This window comes from Lepisma saccharinum, chromosome 1, assembly GCF_977018435.1.
Source record: "Lepisma saccharinum chromosome 1, izLepSacc3.1, whole genome shotgun sequence".
In the NCBI taxonomy this organism is placed as follows: domain Eukaryota; kingdom Metazoa; phylum Arthropoda; class Insecta; order Zygentoma; family Lepismatidae; genus Lepisma; species Lepisma saccharinum.
This window is the reverse complement of record NC_139229.1, coordinates 110905715-110923634: the sequence shown is the minus strand read 5'-3', so window position 1 is coordinate 110923634 and position 17920 is coordinate 110905715. Positions and strand designations below refer to the sequence as shown.

Here is a 17920-nt window from a genome sequence, read left to right as displayed (position 1 = left end):
TTAATTTTATTTACGTTTAGCTTACTGCTCCATACGCAATTTATATCATCTCATATGTATTATCATATTGACAAGGGTTAGGTGGCAGAGCAGCCCTTGGCTGAACCATAGTATGGCTGAACCTCGCCCGCTGAATAAAGAAAATTTATTATTATTATTACAATACGGTTTGAGGGCGAGAATGATATAATTTGGGGACGACGACGCATGATATTATTTTGAAGGGGATACGCCATTGATTTTGGGGGGATGGGCACCCCTAGCCCCCCCTCAAGTGAACGGACGAAACTCCGCCTATGGAATGGATAAGTCATTAAAATGAATACTCTCATTTTTCACTGTTTTTAAATGCTTGCTGATGTATACTGTTTTAATTAATACATTTCAACTTGAAGCCAGTGACTTGCAAAAAGTCAAGCCTGACAAAGCAAAGTGACGGGGCAGAAGAGAAAGAGAAAAAAGAAATATGCCATTTTGATACCACCACTGTGCTTTTTCAACTGGCTGATGTTCCCGAATCTTACGGTCTGTTTTTAATTAGAAATGAGCTGACGTTGAATTTACACAATATTATAAGTGTGGTTAAGTAATAATATAAATACAACACACACTAATCTATTTTTTTTTTTAAAGTTTTGCTTTTCTTTTTCTTTGGTTGCTTAGATGCTGTAGAAACAGAAGAAGGTCGTATGATTACGGAGGAGTTTTGTTAAGTTTTGGGTTACTCTGTGCAGGTTGACATAACCAACATCTTACACATCGAAATTCCTGAAGATGGTAAGTATTAAGGTTGTTTACTGGGCAGTTAATTATCCGATTGCTGATGTACTTTTATATGTGATTACTTGTCAGGAAGTAATCTGTGAGATAAGTGAAAATTACGAATAGCAGGGCATGTGGTTGGTTGGTGCAAGAATTTGATGACAGTCGTAAATAAATAAATAAATAAAAAGTTGTTAGTTTTTATGAGAGTAGCATCATAGAAGAAAGCATCATCAATTTTAGTAATGGAGGTACAATTTGCCAATGATAGTATCAGTTTTCTCCCAAAATTCTATTACTGCAAAATTTTATATTGCTATTTTTTTATTTTTTTTTGCCGGTCGAGAGAATTTGGAATAATGTGTCTTTTAAATCTGTATTTTTAGTTGAAAAGTAGTACATTGTGTCGGATACTCTAACATAATTAACAAGTTATTAATTATAAAAGGATCCTTTACTTTGAATCCAAATCTGATAAGTTACTTATATCACCAAACAAATTCACTCACACTAGTCATAGTGTATATGTAACTTAAATTCATTGCGGGCAGTATCTTCACTTAGAATATTAATTTAAGGGCATGGCTAAATTTCTCGCAGTGTTCTTACCACACCCTTGTTCTTAGCTTTGCATGATCTCTTGTTGGAGTTGCAGTGATGTCCTTATTAACATCTTCACACACTTAGGATACTGCAATGTAGACTTGCATAAAAATAATTAAAAAGTATAAAAGTTTTGGCTCATTATAATGTATATGGCTAGCTACTATTTTTTAAAAAAAAATCTTCAATAAGTAGTAATTATTAGGCTATTGACTTCGCATGCTCAGTTTTCCTTTGTTTTTTTACTGGTACAGGGATGGCTACGTGGGTAACAGTTTCATACATCGGAGACACATTTCTTCAATTTTACCCCATAAACTACTTACGGAAATGAGTTTCTCCAATGTTTACAACGTTCGTCGAGGTATTTGACCAGGAAATCATGTATTTTTCAAGAGAAATATCTCACCGACGCACAATTGCCATTGCTTTCATTTGCATGCCCTACGACAACTGGATGCTCCCTACGTTTGATGATGTAAGCCCCTGTCAGTGTTTCAACCCCCCTTTTTTTTACTATGCTTGCCTAACGTAACCAAACCTAACCTAACCTTATCGGATATGGTTCGTGGGGCTATCGGTCAGCTACCGTGCATAATGGTTTGTGGGGCTATCAGTCAGCTACCCGTGCATAATGTATAATTTCCACACGAACACGATAGTAGGTATTTTTCAGAAGGTTGAAACACTGCATACCCACAATGTGAGTCAAGATGTGCCCACCATTTTGTGTGTTCCGGAAGCGAAGAAGGGAATTAAAAAAAAAAGCACTCAGAATGTGAAAAATTGTGTTGGTTTTCATGTAAAAAGCATAATGGCACCTTGAACTATATTCCGCAATACACAATTGGTAAGTACGAACCATGCGAAACACAAAATATGCGATTTTAATGTGTCTCCGATCTATGAAACTGGTACCATACATGTTCACATGAAACTTTCATTTTTCAGATGTATAACTTTCTAGAAAAATGTTAAACTGGCAAGATTTTGATTACAGGCTTGCTGTCTCATCATACACCCCCCCTTTTTTTTTGTTTTTCTGCATGATGATATATTCATATTTCTCAGTAAGGGCCATTTGTAGAGTGTTGACTGAGAACCCATTTTTATATGTGTGCATAAGTAGGATACTCAAGTTAGGGTATTAAAATTGCATTGCCTCTAATATTATTTTCCATCGAATTTTGTTTCCTTTTTGAGATGTTCATAAACTTGCTCTTATAATCTTACCTAAGTTATACTAGTGTCAAGATATCTGAAACCTCACAAAATATACCAACTACAGGCTTTCCTTGACACTGGTGAAGTGACCCTAGCACCACAGCTTTCACGCCAGGGTTTCAAATACGCTGATGAATCAGTAGTTAGGTTTAGTAGCCTTAGTATTTCTGCACTTTTCTGTCCAACAGTATTTTGTTAACCCTTTCACTGCTACCGGCGAGTATACTCGTCCAAGGAATAATAAACTCATATGCTACGGACGAGTATACTTGCCCAACTAGTTTGCTATTTTTAGATTGGCATCAGCACAATGCAGGTTCAAATTTGTTGATCACTGATAGCTACTGCCATCTTGGGAGGTACAAAGCAACTATGTTCATGTATACTGAAACCTCTAAGCTCTGTTATGGGCGAGTATACTGGTCCTAAAGATTAAGCTATGTTTTTGTTTTTTTTAGTTGTGGAATTGCCATGTGAGTTTGTGAAACTTGTTGTTGATAACTACCCCAGTCTATAGTGAGAACGGTCGTTGTTTTGTATGCTTTGTGCATTATTATTGTTTGCAATGGCTTCTAGTCGTGCAAGTACGAGGAAAAAAATACCAATGGCTACATATCAACTGAACTTGATCAAGGAAATCTTAGAAGTATTCCATCATGAAAAGGAAAACCAGGGTCACGGCAGGCTTGCTGATGATTCCCCACTTCGCCTTACTGAAAGACATTTTTTGACATTACTTCAAGCTACAGAAAAGAAGAAAGAACCTACCAGAAAATGTCATGTGTGTGCCAATTCGACAATAGACCCAGAAGAGAAGAGAGTCTCGTTATATGTTCCAAAAATGTAATGTCGCACTTTGTGTAGTACCGTGCTTTGAAAAATATCACACTTGGAAAAACTACTAACATTATGTGTGTATTGTTATGTGTATATTAGATAGATAAATGTTAATTTGTTTCCCAACAAATATTAGCAGTTCTCCCTTTTATGATACAGTTTCTTGTACATACATTTATAATAATACAGTAAAAAAAAAAGTTCTTACAAAAATATATACACGTTTATATAGTTACGTGTGTGTATTATGTGTGTAATTTTTTTGGTGATAAATAGGGGTGTGTGGGATCGGGAAATGAATTCCCGACTTTTCGGGATCCCGAGCAGTTGCATTGCCACATCCTATTTTTCTACATAGTCTCAGCCCTTAGTGATACATTTTTCCCAACGTTGTGGTAGGTTCTTGATGCCGTTCTCGTAGAATGAAGCTGGGCGGGTAGCCAGCCAGTTGGGCACAAAGGTTTCCACCTGATCGTTGGTCGCAAATCACTCGCCCCCAAGTGCTTCGTTGAGGGGTCCGAACAGGTGAAAATCACATGGTGAAAGGTCTGGGCTGTATGGTGGATGCGGAAGCGATTCCCAGTGCATTTCCACCAGTTTCTGCATGGGGTCTGGCATTGTCGTGGAGGAACAAGACCTGGCAGATGGGACAGCCTCGTCGTTTGCGTCGATACTGCACCTTAACTTGATCCAGGAGGCCGCAGTAGTAGGGTACGTTGATGGTCCGACGTTCGTGTAAGAAATCCACCAGTAGGATCCCCCTCCAGTCCCAAAACACCGTGGCCAACACCTTCCCCGCAGACAACCGAACTTTGGCCTTCACGGGGTTTCCTTCGCCTTTCCTCCTCCACTCCATGCTGGCACGCTTGGATGCTAGGGTGTAATGATGCACCCATGTCTCGTCACAGGTAACGATGCGATGCAAAAACGCTTCCCCTTCCACGTCGAAACGAGTGTGAAGCTGGCGAGCAATGCGAACTCTGTCATCTTTTTGAGCAACATTCAGCAGCTTGGGAACCCACCGATCTGTGATTTTGCAGAAGCCCAAGCTTTGTGATGATTGATTGGACACTTCCATAGCTCACACCAAGTTCTGCCGCAATTTGCTTCACAGTGACTCGGCGATCCTGTTCGACAAGCTCACGAACACGAGCCATGTTGTCATTCGTCACACTGGTGCGAGGACGACAGGGGTGCACTTCATTTGCAACACGTTCACGGCCTTGCTGGAATTCCTTACACCACACCTTCACTCTTGCCCACGAGAGGGTACCATTCCCAAACTGGGCCTGCAGTCTTCGGTAAATTTCGGCCAGTTTGACGGTTTCCTGGGTGAGGAACTTGATGATTATGCGTTGTGCAACAGAGACTGGCACACTCTGTTCACTCATCGTGAGAGCTACTAAACGAAGCATGCGACACGCAGGCTGTTCTGGTTCCTGACTCACGACAGCCCCACCTACCGGCCGCACATGCCCAATCACACCCTGCTACCCATTCCGACGCTTAGCCAATCAAGGCTCGTTCATATTTGATTCACCCTCGTAATATGTAATACTTTTTTAGCAGTTTTTGTTTGTTGAAACACTCTAAAATTGTTAAAATTGAAAGGGTAAAATGGTACAATTACAATTGAGAAAGTCCGTAGTGGTGAAAGGGTTAATAGGAAAACAACGCCTCATAGAACTGCAAATGATGAGCACAACTTACTTTTTGCAAACACATTTCTCAAAGCTTCAAGGTTGTACTTTCTAGTCTTTGAAAGCTTTCCTCAAATTTCCATACAACTTGAGAAAATCATACTACAAACCAGATCACATTATTAATTCATGTTATTCTTGCAATGAATATGCACACACAATTATAATTATTTGAGTACTAGTGTAATATAGGGATACCACCTCTGACTCGTTTATTTTGTTACTTTAAACATTCCTACTTACCTATTCTGCATTGCAGAACATTCTAGAAGATGTGAATAGGCTTTTCTCACTATATTTACGAAAAAAAATTCACATTACGAGTACTTCTTTCATGTCTTTCTTTGAGTTGCGTAACATACAATATGGCACGTACAAATTGACTACCGTGACATTTCCAACATACTTTACTGAAAAATACCTACGTTGCTCGACGAACCATTCACGCAGAGCCCCAAAAACCATTGACACGTAGCCCCACAAACCATTTCCGGTTAGGTTAGGTTTGGCAAGCATACTTAAAATTTACTTCATAAAACTATATGTAGCCCCACAAACCATTGACGCATATCCCCACAAACCATTTCCGGTAAGGTTAGGTTACGCAAGTATAGTTAAAATTTAGTTCATAAACTATACGTAGCCCCAAAAACCATTCATACATAGCCCCTCAAATCATTTCCGGTAAGGTTAGGTTAGTCAAGCATCTTTTCATAGAAAAGCATAACATTTCTCGCACAAAAACAGTTTCCGGTAAGACAACACCTTCACAAACTTCCACAATGATACAGAAAGTGATTTTCGTAAGTAGTTTCTTCTGTAAAATTGAAGAAATTAGTTACCTTTATACTACAATGTTACCATTATTTGTACATAACATAAAATATAACCAAAAACACAGAGATACATAACATTATACTTTCTTTAGGTTTGAAATACAAAATAATAAGTTAATTAACCAAATGAAAAGGTTTCTTGTGTTCCACAAAATTACTCTGACTTGACAAAACAAAACAAACTGGCTAAAATAATAAATTTAAAAAATCCTTTCAAGCGTATTATTCATTTTTTAATATTTATTTTAGCCTATTTGACATAATTCTCATGACATTTTCACACAATTCCCGATAGTTCTGCATTTTTTTAAATCTTGTTTTTGGCATGTTCTTTCTGTAAACAGGGCTTTTATACAGTTTTTGTTTAAATTTATTCTGCATGTGTTTGATGGAACTGGGATAGAGAATTTTGAGGTAATTATACAGAAACGATCATTGTCAGCATATTCCTCCTGGTTCATGCTCAAACTTCAGTCATCTTATTGGGTTGGCTTGCCTGATAAGCAGCTTTCACTGGCCCATGCGACTGGATATCAGCTCTCCATATCTCCCTTAGAATCTTTTAGGGATAAATTTTTCTTACAACTACAGATTCTACATTGGATGCAGTTCTTGTAGCACTGAATTTGTAGTCTTTGTTTATCTTAATCACAACTTCGCCTTGTTCTCTTTTAGAAAATATTCTTGAGCATGATGTTGAAGGCCATCTTCCTTGATTAAATATCTCTGATAATATCAAATACTTTACTTCAAACTGCTGGAAGCTTTATATGTCCTCTTTTTCGTCTGGAACCAGTTTTTCTCAGTCCATGGAAGCACTGACTGGCTACCCTACTTAACCTCTGGTGCAATTCTGCTTTTAATGCCCTCTTTATCACATACAGTTTTTCATTCCATGTTTACAAACTGCAAACATTTTTGAATATTGGGTAAAAAATACCCATAGCTGTAATTTGTATCTGTGTGAGAATTTTCTTTGTGCATTGAAAGTAAATATTTTAATGAATAATGTAATTTCATTTCAGTTCCGTAATCAGTATGATAGTGATGTGACGGTTTGGAGCCCTCAAGGGCGATTACACCAGGTAAGTTTTCAGATTTGAACATAAAGGTAAGGTGCTGCATTTAACATTTTGAGGATCAGGTTTTCTATGTGTGTGCTTTTCAAGTGTACTACAGTGTACAAAAAAGTCATAGCAGGGGAATTAATTGCCGTAAAGCTGAAGTTAGTTTCACTTTTTGTACTGAATGACAGTCCTCTTGGTGGAAGTGTAGTTTATATGAATTTCCTCCCTTCTGTAAAATCTATGACATGAAAGTATATAATCTCAAATGACATGAAAGTATATAATCTCCAACAATCATCCAAGACATGCTACACCTTTACTTGAATTTTATTTTTAAAAAATAAGTTAGGATATGTCAAATTTTAATGGTTATCTGTGAGGGGGGTGCACTCCCTTGCAATTTATGCATGAAACATATTACATTTTACCTGAAGTAATTGTAGATGTAACTTTCAATTATTTGTTGAAGTAAGAGTAACTGACTTAAAAATAACTTTATCAACACTGAAGAAAACAAAAGTGCTGCTGTGAAATTAGTTGAGCTTCTAATATTGAAGAAATCAGATATACTCAACATGAATATGTACAGGGTGTATCATAAGTAATAACGCAAACTGACACAGTTGAAAGTAACATGATAATAGAAGCAAAAAAGTCTCGGTAAACATGGGTCTGCAAACGAGCCATTTTCGAGATAATTGCGAATGTGTAGTTACAAGCCGCCATTGACTTCATTGTTTGTAAACGTCGTCTTAGTTGGTAAAATGCTAATAATACAGTAAGAAAAGTCATTGGAGATCTCATTGCTTTTATTGAACATTCTACTTACTTTAACAAAGTTAGTATGTTACAATTACTGTACACTCGTACTTGTTAAAGGAGGTGTTCAAAGTGTTGTCCTTGCATCTGGATGCGATACTGCATGGGATTTCGCATTGAGTTTCAAATTCTTTTGAACACCCCAGGTTCATTTCGGAATTGGTCACAAGCATGTACAATTCTCTGTACTGATTGTATCCATCCTGTTTGATTACAACGCCACTCACGTATCAGTAAACATGGGTGTGCAAACGAGCCATTTGAGATAATTGCGAAAGTGTGGTCGTACTAGTTGGTAAAATGCTAATAATGTGTTCGAATGTGTGGTTAGAAGCCGTCACTGGTTGCATTTTGTAAACACCAGGTGCTTAACTCCATGCGTGTTCCGAGGTTTGCTCTTTGTGTACAAAACAGAACATTTCTGAGAAGTGGCGTTCTCATTATGGTTTGCCTTACTTCTATTCCAGGGGTTCCCAAACTTTTTTGTTTCACGACGCCCTTAGTGTTTCAAGATTTTTCTGCGTCACCCAAGTCAGAATGTAGGCGTATCTAACACTTGCAACAATCAGTTAGTGTGGTTAAGTTGCTTGCCTTAAGTTAAAAATGTGATAATAAAGAAAAGTGCCATTGTTTCTGGACTAGATGTTTTGTCAGTCTTTTCATTATTATTTTGAAATTAGGATAACCTCTGAATTATGCAAACATTTTAGAACATTCATAAATTCTGTATGTTGAAAAATGAACTTTTTAAGGAAAACTTCCAGGTAATTTGTACATGAGCCACAGCTGATGTGTACCAATTTGTATAGTAATTTCTAGTGCTGGAATTCCAAAATATCTGTATTGTCAGTAACCTATAAACTTTCTTGTAGAGATTTGCCTGGAATTGTTCATTGGGCTGTTTTAATTGGCATGTTTCCTTTATAATTTCTTCTGTTCGAGCACAGAAACTTCACAACCTTAATGTAGTTCATTCATTACAGACTTTTATCAACAAGCATTTACATTCTGCCTGTTTTAACTCTAATGCTGTTAATAATAAAATAAAAATTTAGTAACAGTTTGCAACTGAAAATAGCCCCTCCTTTGTTATCTATGTTGTCATAATTTCCATGTGTCTCACCATAATTTTCATGCATTTCATATAGGTGTTTTTACATAGGCGGTATGAATTTATTTAAAAAATATTATTTCATGTAATGCTTTCAAAGTTTTATATTATACAGTTGAACCTGAGTTATACGCATGTCAAGGTGAAGAGAAAATAATATGTATAACTGAGAATTACTTGCAAATCAGATTTACCATATCATAATTATTAAAATATTATAATTGTATCTATTGTGAGGAAAGCTACATATGTAATACAGGTTATTTCTGTCACAAAATGGTAAATTAACGAATCTAACACTTAGAATCTTAAGTTTTATGTGGATTAGCATCCACTTCCAGTATAAATGTTACTTTCTGCTCAAGCCTGTAAGTTTTCCTCTCTCTGTTCCACGTGGCTGACCAGTAGCAACTGAAAATAGTCATTGAAGGAACTGCTGTTCTGTTTTTATTATGGAACACAGCAAACTTCGGCTATCTGCATCTTTTTAATGTGTGTACTTTCGTATGATGGATACATACAAAGGAAAATGCGTCTCATGTCTGAACAACTGTGACAAATTTTTCTCCTCTGATTTTATACTGTGCGCTGCCTCTCCTTGCCTTCTCCGAGACACCGCATCGCCGCACTTGTCTGTCTTTCTCACAACTCGAGACCGACCGCTGCTATGTCCACCTATCCTGTTTCAAGCCTTAGTTATGTACAAATCGACTGTACTTTTATGAAAATTAGTATATATAACACCAAATTACGTACAAATAAGGTTGGATGAACACATTTTTAAATTACATTTTGCCAGGACCTACAGTAATTTACATATAAAACAGGATTACGCAGAACTGGGTTTTGTATAAAGCAGTCTCAACTGTATTTACTATTATACACATACACCCACACACTACATTTGAACCTGTAATGCAGTCGGTTATAGCTTTTTTTTCTTTCTTTTTTTTTCTCTTTTTTACCAAAATTGTTATGCCTGTAGTAATTAGTTAAAATGTACCCATAAAGTCAACTGTGTGGTATATAATGTTTGCTTTACTTTGTTACAGGTAGAGTATGCCATGGAAGCTGTGAAATTGGGTTCAGCAACAGTTGGAATTAAGAACAAGACACATGCTGTACTTATAGCACTGAAGCGGGCATCTTCAGAGTTATCTGCACATCAGAAGAAGGTTATTCCAATAGATAACCACTTGGGTATTACAATATCTGGATTAACAGCCGATGCTCGAATTCTCAGGTATTTATATTCATTTTTGTATATTCTTTTACCTTTTGGAAATTTTCTGTGATATAAATAGCTTTGTTATAAAGAATCTGGACTGTCTAAACAGAAAGTGGAAGGAAAATTTGTTGTATTGTTGGTCAATTAGAAATATGAATCTGTTGTTGTGTATCCCTCAAATGAAAGGCTTTTTTACGGTTTTATGTCCTCGTACATTCAATCAAGGGACCACAGGTTGAAATCCAAGTGTATGGACATTGCTGAGTAGTTCAGATCCCAATGTAAGCTGTAGGTCCAATCCCAATTAGCTTCTCTCAGCATAAAATTGATTTAAACAAACCCTCTTGCATGCAGTTTTCATTTAAAGTTTGATTCTAAGTTGAAATTGGTGTTATAAGAAAATTGAACTTCCACAACACACGTACTTAAAATTTCTCAAGTATGTTTTGCACTGTCTTACGCCATCAATTTTGTCCATTACATTATAAACATTCTTTTCCTTTTTTATTATCCTTTATCCTTTCCATCTGAATTTGCATTTTCATTATGTCATGGTTTAGAAATGTAGTGGATTTTTATGTGAATTAATTATACATTCGACAGAAACATTATTTTGCAATATTTTCGTGAATTAAATGTGTGTGTGTTTTTTTCAGTCGTTACATGAGAACGGAGTGCCTAAATTTTAGATATTCTCATGATGGTCCACTCCCGGTTAGCCGGCTAATATCAAACCTAGGAAACAAGATGCAGACATGTACACAGCGTTATGATCGACGACCTTATGGTGTTGGACTGCTGGTAGCAGGATATGATGTACGTAAATGTAGTTAGAGAGAGATTTCACTATACATGCTTCATAACTGTTAAGGCTTCAGTACAGTGAAGCCTCGATTTTATGTTCTCAGATTTTAAATTTTCCCTCATTATACAAACTCATATTTCGAATAGAGTATAATGTTTTCCCAGATTATACTTTTCCTGCTTGTTTTTATACAATGGAACCTTCATTTTATGTTTTTCAGGAGACTGAGCTGAGAAAACTTAAAATGTGGGAAAATGTAAAATCGAAGAAAATTTTATAACATATTGCTATGTTGGAACCAAGATTGAATGTAAAACAGGGGTTCCACTCTATGTGCAATAAGAGTGCTTGTAGTGGCCGAGTGGTTAGCACATCGCGCTGCGACGTCAAGGGTCCCGGGTTCGAATCCCGGTCGGGTATGGTTGTTTGTGAATGTCCATTCATCAATTTCATCATTTCATCACTCATCCCCATCTTCGCAAATTAGCCAAGAGGCACAAAACGCGAAGTAAAATAAATAAATCAATCAATCAATCAATCAAAGAGTGCTTGTAATTCAAATTAAAACATTTTTTTTCTCAGTACTTAGAAATGCATGTGATAATAATCCTCATGCTAGTACACAATAAAGTGTACATACACAATATTGTAATCTTTTCATTCACGTATCATGTAATTTTTTAAAACTTTTACCTTTATTTTAACTTTTATGCAAATGTTTTGTTTTTCAGGACCAGGGACCTCACATTTATCAAACCTGTCCATCTGCTAACTATTTTGATTGTAAAGCGATGGCAATAGGGTCCCGTTCTCAGAGTGCAAGGACGTATCTTGAAAAGAACCTGGATAAGTTCCTAGACTGTGACAAGGAAGAACTCATTAAGCATGGGTTGCGTGCTCTGAGAGACACTCTTCCCAATGAGGTTGAATTAAACACTAAGGTAAGCAGAATGTAACAAGATATGTGTATATTTTCCATGAAATCTCAGCCATTTTATATTAACAGGGTAGTGGCAAACCTGGAAATCCAGGAAAAGTCACAAAATTGCCAAGTTTCTTGTTGGCAACAACCCTCAAAATATGAAATAGATCATACAAGCAAAAATAAAATCATTATATTAGAACTTTTATTCCTATGTTTCTACACATGCAAAGCAAACAACTTCGGCTATGAAAGACAACCTGTGTAATATATTAGGAAGTAAATGAGACAATTACATTTCCTTCATCCTTTAACAACAAATAATATATTTTTTAAAAAATCTACGTTAGATGTTCTGTTCATATTTTTTTCCACAACTTACACTGTGATTTCGAAGCCAGTGTAATCAAAGATGGTAATTACAATTGAAATACATGCATATAGTGTGGCCGCGGTGGCTCAGTCGGTAACATGTCTGACTACCATGCTAAAGGTCCTGGGTTCAATCCCCGGCCTGTTCGAATCCGGGAACTTTTCTAACATTGGAAGCGGCCCCGGTGCCCACCCAGCGTCAAATAACGTGGGTACCTGGGGGAAACCCTGGGGGGTAAAGGCAGTCAGGGGCATGATGCTGATCACATCACCCCCATTCATGACCGGATCAAGAAAGTGTGGGGCGTTACCCCCACACCCCCTATACGCCTTCATGGCATGGTGTTAAGCACAGGGGAGCACTTTAACTTTATACATATATGTTCGAATAAAAATTAAAAGCACTTTACACTTTGTTTCCACCCTATATCAGGGTCTTCCTCAGACAGAGAACTAAATTTTTCTTCTCATAAAAATGATAATGTTGCAGCCATTTTTGTGCTTTTCCACTTTCTTCATAATAATTTGAAATATGGCTTTACCATTGCTGTCTGGAACCAGCGTTGAACACAACTCCTGAAGGCACAAGCATTATTTCAAAAGACATGACAAATCTAGATTTTTAGTTTAGTTCTCTGTCTGAGGTGTATAGGGTTGAAACAAAGTGTAAAGTGCTTTTAATTTTAATACCAAAAACATCAGATAAATCTCAAATTTCAAACTACTGACCAATTGCGATACTCTCTGCGTCAGCTAAACTATTAGAACAGATTCTTTATAAACACCTTTTTGCTCACGTGAAACCAATTCTCTCCTCGCACCAGCACGGATTCGTACCAAAGAGATCTGTCATGACGAACCTCGTAGAAATTTCAAACTTCATTTCCACTGAACTTGACAACAGAGGTCAGGTAGACGTTATATACAGAGATTTCTGCAAAGCATTCGACACTGTAAACCATGATATTCTCTTGAAAAAATTAGCATTTTGTAACTTCTCCCCTTCCCTCGTAGATTTAATGTGCTCGTATCTCAAAAACAGAAAACAATACGTAAATTATCAAGGTTGCTGCTCCGATGAATTTGTAGCTGGCTCAGGCGTACCTCAAGGCTCTAATCTTGGTCCCTTGTTGTATTTAATATAAATTAATGACCTACCAAAACAGCTTAGAAATTCCGAGAAACTCTTATTCGCTGACGATTTAAAATTCTATAGGAGCATTCACAATGAAGATGATTCCATTAAATTACAAGAGGATATTGAAAATGTCAATGCATGGTGTAAAGCAAATAAATTTAATCTAAATCATAAGAAATGCAGGGCCGTAACATTTACCCAATTGAAATCCCCAATACACTATAACTACAAAATAGCACACACACAGACAGGGCAAACTCAATAACAGATCTTGGTGTAGTGTTCGATGATAAATTATCGTTTCAGTTACATATCACAAAGACTGTTAATGACGCGCATAGAAAACTGGGGTTCATTATGAGAACTGCAAAAGAATTCAATGAAAATAAAGCGTGTTTTCATTATTTAACCTATATGTTAGACCCAAATTAGAATACGCATCTATAGTGTGGAGTCCACAAACCAGTAAACAAATAGATCTTATTGAAAAAGTTCAAAATAAGTTCACTCGCAATATAGTTTTTAGGATAGATGGTGCATATCATTATAACGAATTACTAATTAAATTACACATTACCTCCCTTGCAAACAGAAGAACCATACATCAGCTCCTTTTTCTTTTCAAACTTCTTAACGACAAATTGGATTCTTCCTCTCTGCTTTCAAAAATAGCTTTCTATGTCCCCCATCCAAAGTTGCGATCAAGAAAGCAACTCTTTGCAATTTCCTGCACCCGTACAAAATCCGCAGAAATGGCTCCCCTGCGAAGAATGTATAGCTTGTATAATGAATGGTTAGAGAGGGGCATACACTTGGACATATTTGCTAAATTTTCTGAGTATAAACTCTATTTAATGGACAACATTCTTGCTTAATTTTTTATTATTATTTTTATTATTATTATTACTACCTTTATGTGTATATATAAAGCCATACATATATGAATGTAATTGTGTAAGGTTTGATTCATTTTTTATCCACGGTAATGTTTAAGGACGATATATATAACCTCTATATGTATTTTTTTTTTATATCTGAAATGTGTATAAATATTATTTTGATGTGTATAAATCCTATGTAAGACATTTACTGTGCACTGTAAAAGGACAGATGCCTGTTGTGCGCAGGATAATAAATAAATAAAAAATAAAAAAGTGCTTTTTTTCAGCAACTTTAGTGTAGAGAATATTTCATGTATTGCATTTGAAGTAAAACAGAATTACTCTCAATTTCCACTTGTTGAATAAGTGCAGGGAGCATCTTTCATTCTTCTTTTCAATTTTCCATTTGCAGTTTTATATATCTGGTAGAATATTGGTTATCAGATCCATAAATTTTATATCTACTTAATTGGTATCAACAAACATTTCATATTGGTTAATTGTTACTATCACTAACCTGGAAACTCGGTGTAAAATTGTCATTCTGTTAATTTTCTATAAACATGTAGATGCAATTCATATTCTATAGTTAGTAAACTAAATGCCAGGGGTGTAAGGGTTGATCCTTTCGGAAGGCACCAAAGTGTCAACCTCACTTCCACGGAGTACACCCTGAACTGCATTTTGTAGACTAATAAGGCACTGGACTCGCGGCCAGTATAATCCTCCTTTGTGTGTTGTGTACTGTTCACGAGTGTTTATGATTGCCCTCTCATCAGTTCAGTTTTATCACAGTTCATCCTCATCTTTGCAATCGGCCAAATGTAGAATTCAGTAAACTAAATGTCCAAATTGTCTCTTTTCTAAGGCAGAACCTGTTATAATCACCTTATAACATACTTTGATCAAGGAGAAATGATTATAAAGTTTTGGGTGCATCGGCACTTAAGGCCATTTTGCAACCTTCTATGTATATAAGGAAATATCCCCTGATCTAAAATTCTGATTGAAAAATTAAAATAAGGGCTGTAAAAATCCCCTTGTGAAAAATTAAAAGTGCAAGGTTGTAAAAAGACCTGCACAAAATAAGCACAACACTTTAAAAAGTCAGAATTTATAAAAAGCTTCCTCACAGACAGTGGAAGAGACCAGCTCTTCGCAAAAATCTAAGAACGTTGTATAAACACTGTCATCATCACCCAACATGGATGACAAACAGCTGGGAAGATTAAAAGTTTGTCTGAGAATAGCAAAGTTGGCAAAAGTCTGTCTGAGAATAGCAAAGTTGGCACATGCAATAAGAATATGCCGAACAACAACGTTACAAGTACGACACATCGAAGGGTCAAGTCCTTGCAGCAAGTGACTATGCGTTAGGCGACTGTGTCCAATACGCAGTCTAGTAAGAATAACTTCTTCTCGACGATGGACTACAGTGGAACCTCGATTTTACGTTTTTCAGGAGACCAGACTGAAGAAACTTAAAATACGGAAAAATATAAAATCAAGGAAAATTTTATAACATTTTGCTATGTTGTGCCCATCAAGATTGAATGTATAATGTGGGAAAATGTAAAATCCAGGAATGTAAAATCAGGGTTCCACTGTATTTTTATTTTTATGTCAGATCAGTAGAACCGCATCAATTATTGGTATCAGCATTTTTTATTAGTATTTTATGCTTTCAGTAAAAATTTCCTTGGCCTCCCCGATGGTGTAGTGGTAACGTCACCTTGATACCCGGTGGAGGCACAGAGGTTCGGATCCCATTTTAAATTGTTGGTCCAGTCCCTATTAGCCTTCCTGTGCATAAAGTGGACTTTAAACAACAAATTAATCAAAGTAAAAATTTCGAAGTGGTCCATCTCTGCTGGATTGCTGTAGCATAAGTGATTGATTGATTTGGTTTAATTTGGGTCACATTTGTGCCACTATTGGCTAATTGCAAATGTGAGGATGAGTAACGCTATGATGAAATTGATGAAGGGATGCTCACAAAGAACACCCACGCCCAGGCTGGGATTTGAACCTGGGACCCCTGAATCGCTAAAATTATATTATTTAGGCCCACTATGTAATGGTCATTAAATATTTAAAAACCAGTCGTCTTCATGTATGAAAATGGCATTGTAGCATGCTGAATTGATCATTCTGCCATGGAGGTCAGCTGCTGTAGCATGTTTCTCCAATGGAATATTTATATTGATATTTATAAAGTAGTTGAAATTGTTATAATATTCAATCAGTAAGAGTGTCTGCATTGGTTGAAAGTGGCTACATTTCAATATTTGAGTCTGAATTTCAGAATTTCTAATTTGAAGGGCACATTTCATAATCAAAGACTTTGAATGGTAATATTGTTTTTCTTATTTCAGAACGTTTCCATCGGCGTGGTTGGGGAGGGGCAAGAGTTCACTATTTATGAAGACGACGATGTGGGCCGCTTCCTCTCTGGAATTGAAGGTGAAGAGAAGAGAAGTGGTACTGGGGGAGGTGGTGGCGGTGGCCAGCCTGCAGAAGCTGCTCCTCCACATGCCGCAGGGGAAGGACCAGCGGACGCAATGGAGACAGAGTAAATTGACGCTGAAAAACTCTTGATCATTTGAAAAATCTTTTGCTCACGTGAACAAGTTTTACTGATGAGGAACAATCTATATACAAACATGATTTTGGCACAGACTGTGATGGGAGATGAAAATGTAAGGACTGTTAGAGAGAGAAGATATTATTTTATGCAACAGTATTAGTGTTTCCATCTGGTGTGCTCATTAAACTTTAATATATTTGGAAATTAAAAGAATTACTAATATAAAAGGCTTTGTTGGTTTGCAGTTCTTGTGCGATGTCTTACTCTTTGTTAAGGTAGTATTGGAACTTTCATGTGCCTTTGTCACAAGTTAATCTAAAGTGAGAAATACAATTTTAAAAAAACAAAAACATTTTCATATTGTTATAAGTACTTAACAATTGTAAACATAATATTGCAATTAATTTCAGCTTCGAAGCACAACTTTATTCAATTTTTTCAAGTAATTTGTTACATTTCTGTTAGTTATTTAAAGAAACACAATTAAAATAAAGTATTTTAAAAATTAGCCTATGTATGCAACTGATTCTGATAGGCAACCTGAATTGGGTGCTGTTAAATACAACCAGTGACAAAAGTTCCCTCCTAAGACGTGCATTTGTTATAGAAAAGTGGAAAAGGGCTTCAGTCATTGGCTGCAAATATCTCTGTGATTTGGTGCAGAAACTACCAATATGTAAGGCTGGGTGTTGTTAAAAATATCTTATTTTTACTAAAATGTCAGTGTCTTATATTATGCATTATCTCCCATTCAATGTGTGCTGAATAAATCTCAGTTTTTCAGTTAAGACGAATCAATTTTTTCCTAATAACATGAGTAATTTGTTTTTTTCCTAACACCATGTTATTTCTTATTCTCAGTAGATGACTTATTGATCATTACTAGGGACCTTGATAACACCGAAGGGACACGATAATACCCAAATGTGTTAATTGTTGCAAACATGTGTATATGTATTGACATGTTCTAAACACATTTATTTATGCTTAAAAAAAAACTAAAAATACTATAAAAATCCAACATTCTT

General features: G+C 36.3%; 1 protein-coding gene across 2 annotated transcripts; it reads left to right on the top strand.

The window, feature by feature from the left end:
- Nucleotides 1-472: 472 nt before the first annotated feature.
- Prosalpha6 (Proteasome alpha6 subunit) lies at nucleotides 473-17680 on the top strand. 2 transcript variants are annotated; one of them, XM_083136165.1, is made up of 6 exons: nucleotides 473-777; nucleotides 6988-7047; nucleotides 10012-10202; nucleotides 10844-11003; nucleotides 11724-11933; nucleotides 16681-17680. In XM_083136165.1, exons 1-6 carry the CDS (start codon nucleotides 775-777, stop codon nucleotides 16879-16881), a joined length of 825 nt encoding a protein of 274 aa, XP_082992291.1. In that variant the 5' UTR covers nucleotides 473-774; the 3' UTR covers nucleotides 16882-17680. The 2 variants fall into 2 exon arrangements, with proteins under 2 accessions (XP_082992291.1, XP_082992287.1); XM_083136161.1 differs by lacking the exon at nucleotides 473-777 and adding an exon at nucleotides 871-1013.
- The last annotated feature ends 240 nt before the right edge of the window (nucleotides 17681-17920 follow it).

What these genes read in the sequence shown, in the direction of transcription:
- Prosalpha6 (XM_083136161.1), top strand. An exon ending in CTCAAGGGCGATTACACCAG is followed by an intron (nt 7,048 to 10,011) that starts GTAAGTTTTCAG and finishes ACTTTGTTACAG; the next exon opens with GTAGAGTATGCCATGGAAGC. An exon ending in AGGTTGAATTAAACACTAAG is followed by an intron (nt 11,934 to 16,680) that starts GTAAGCAGAATG and finishes TTCTTATTTCAG; the next exon opens with AACGTTTCCATCGGCGTGGT.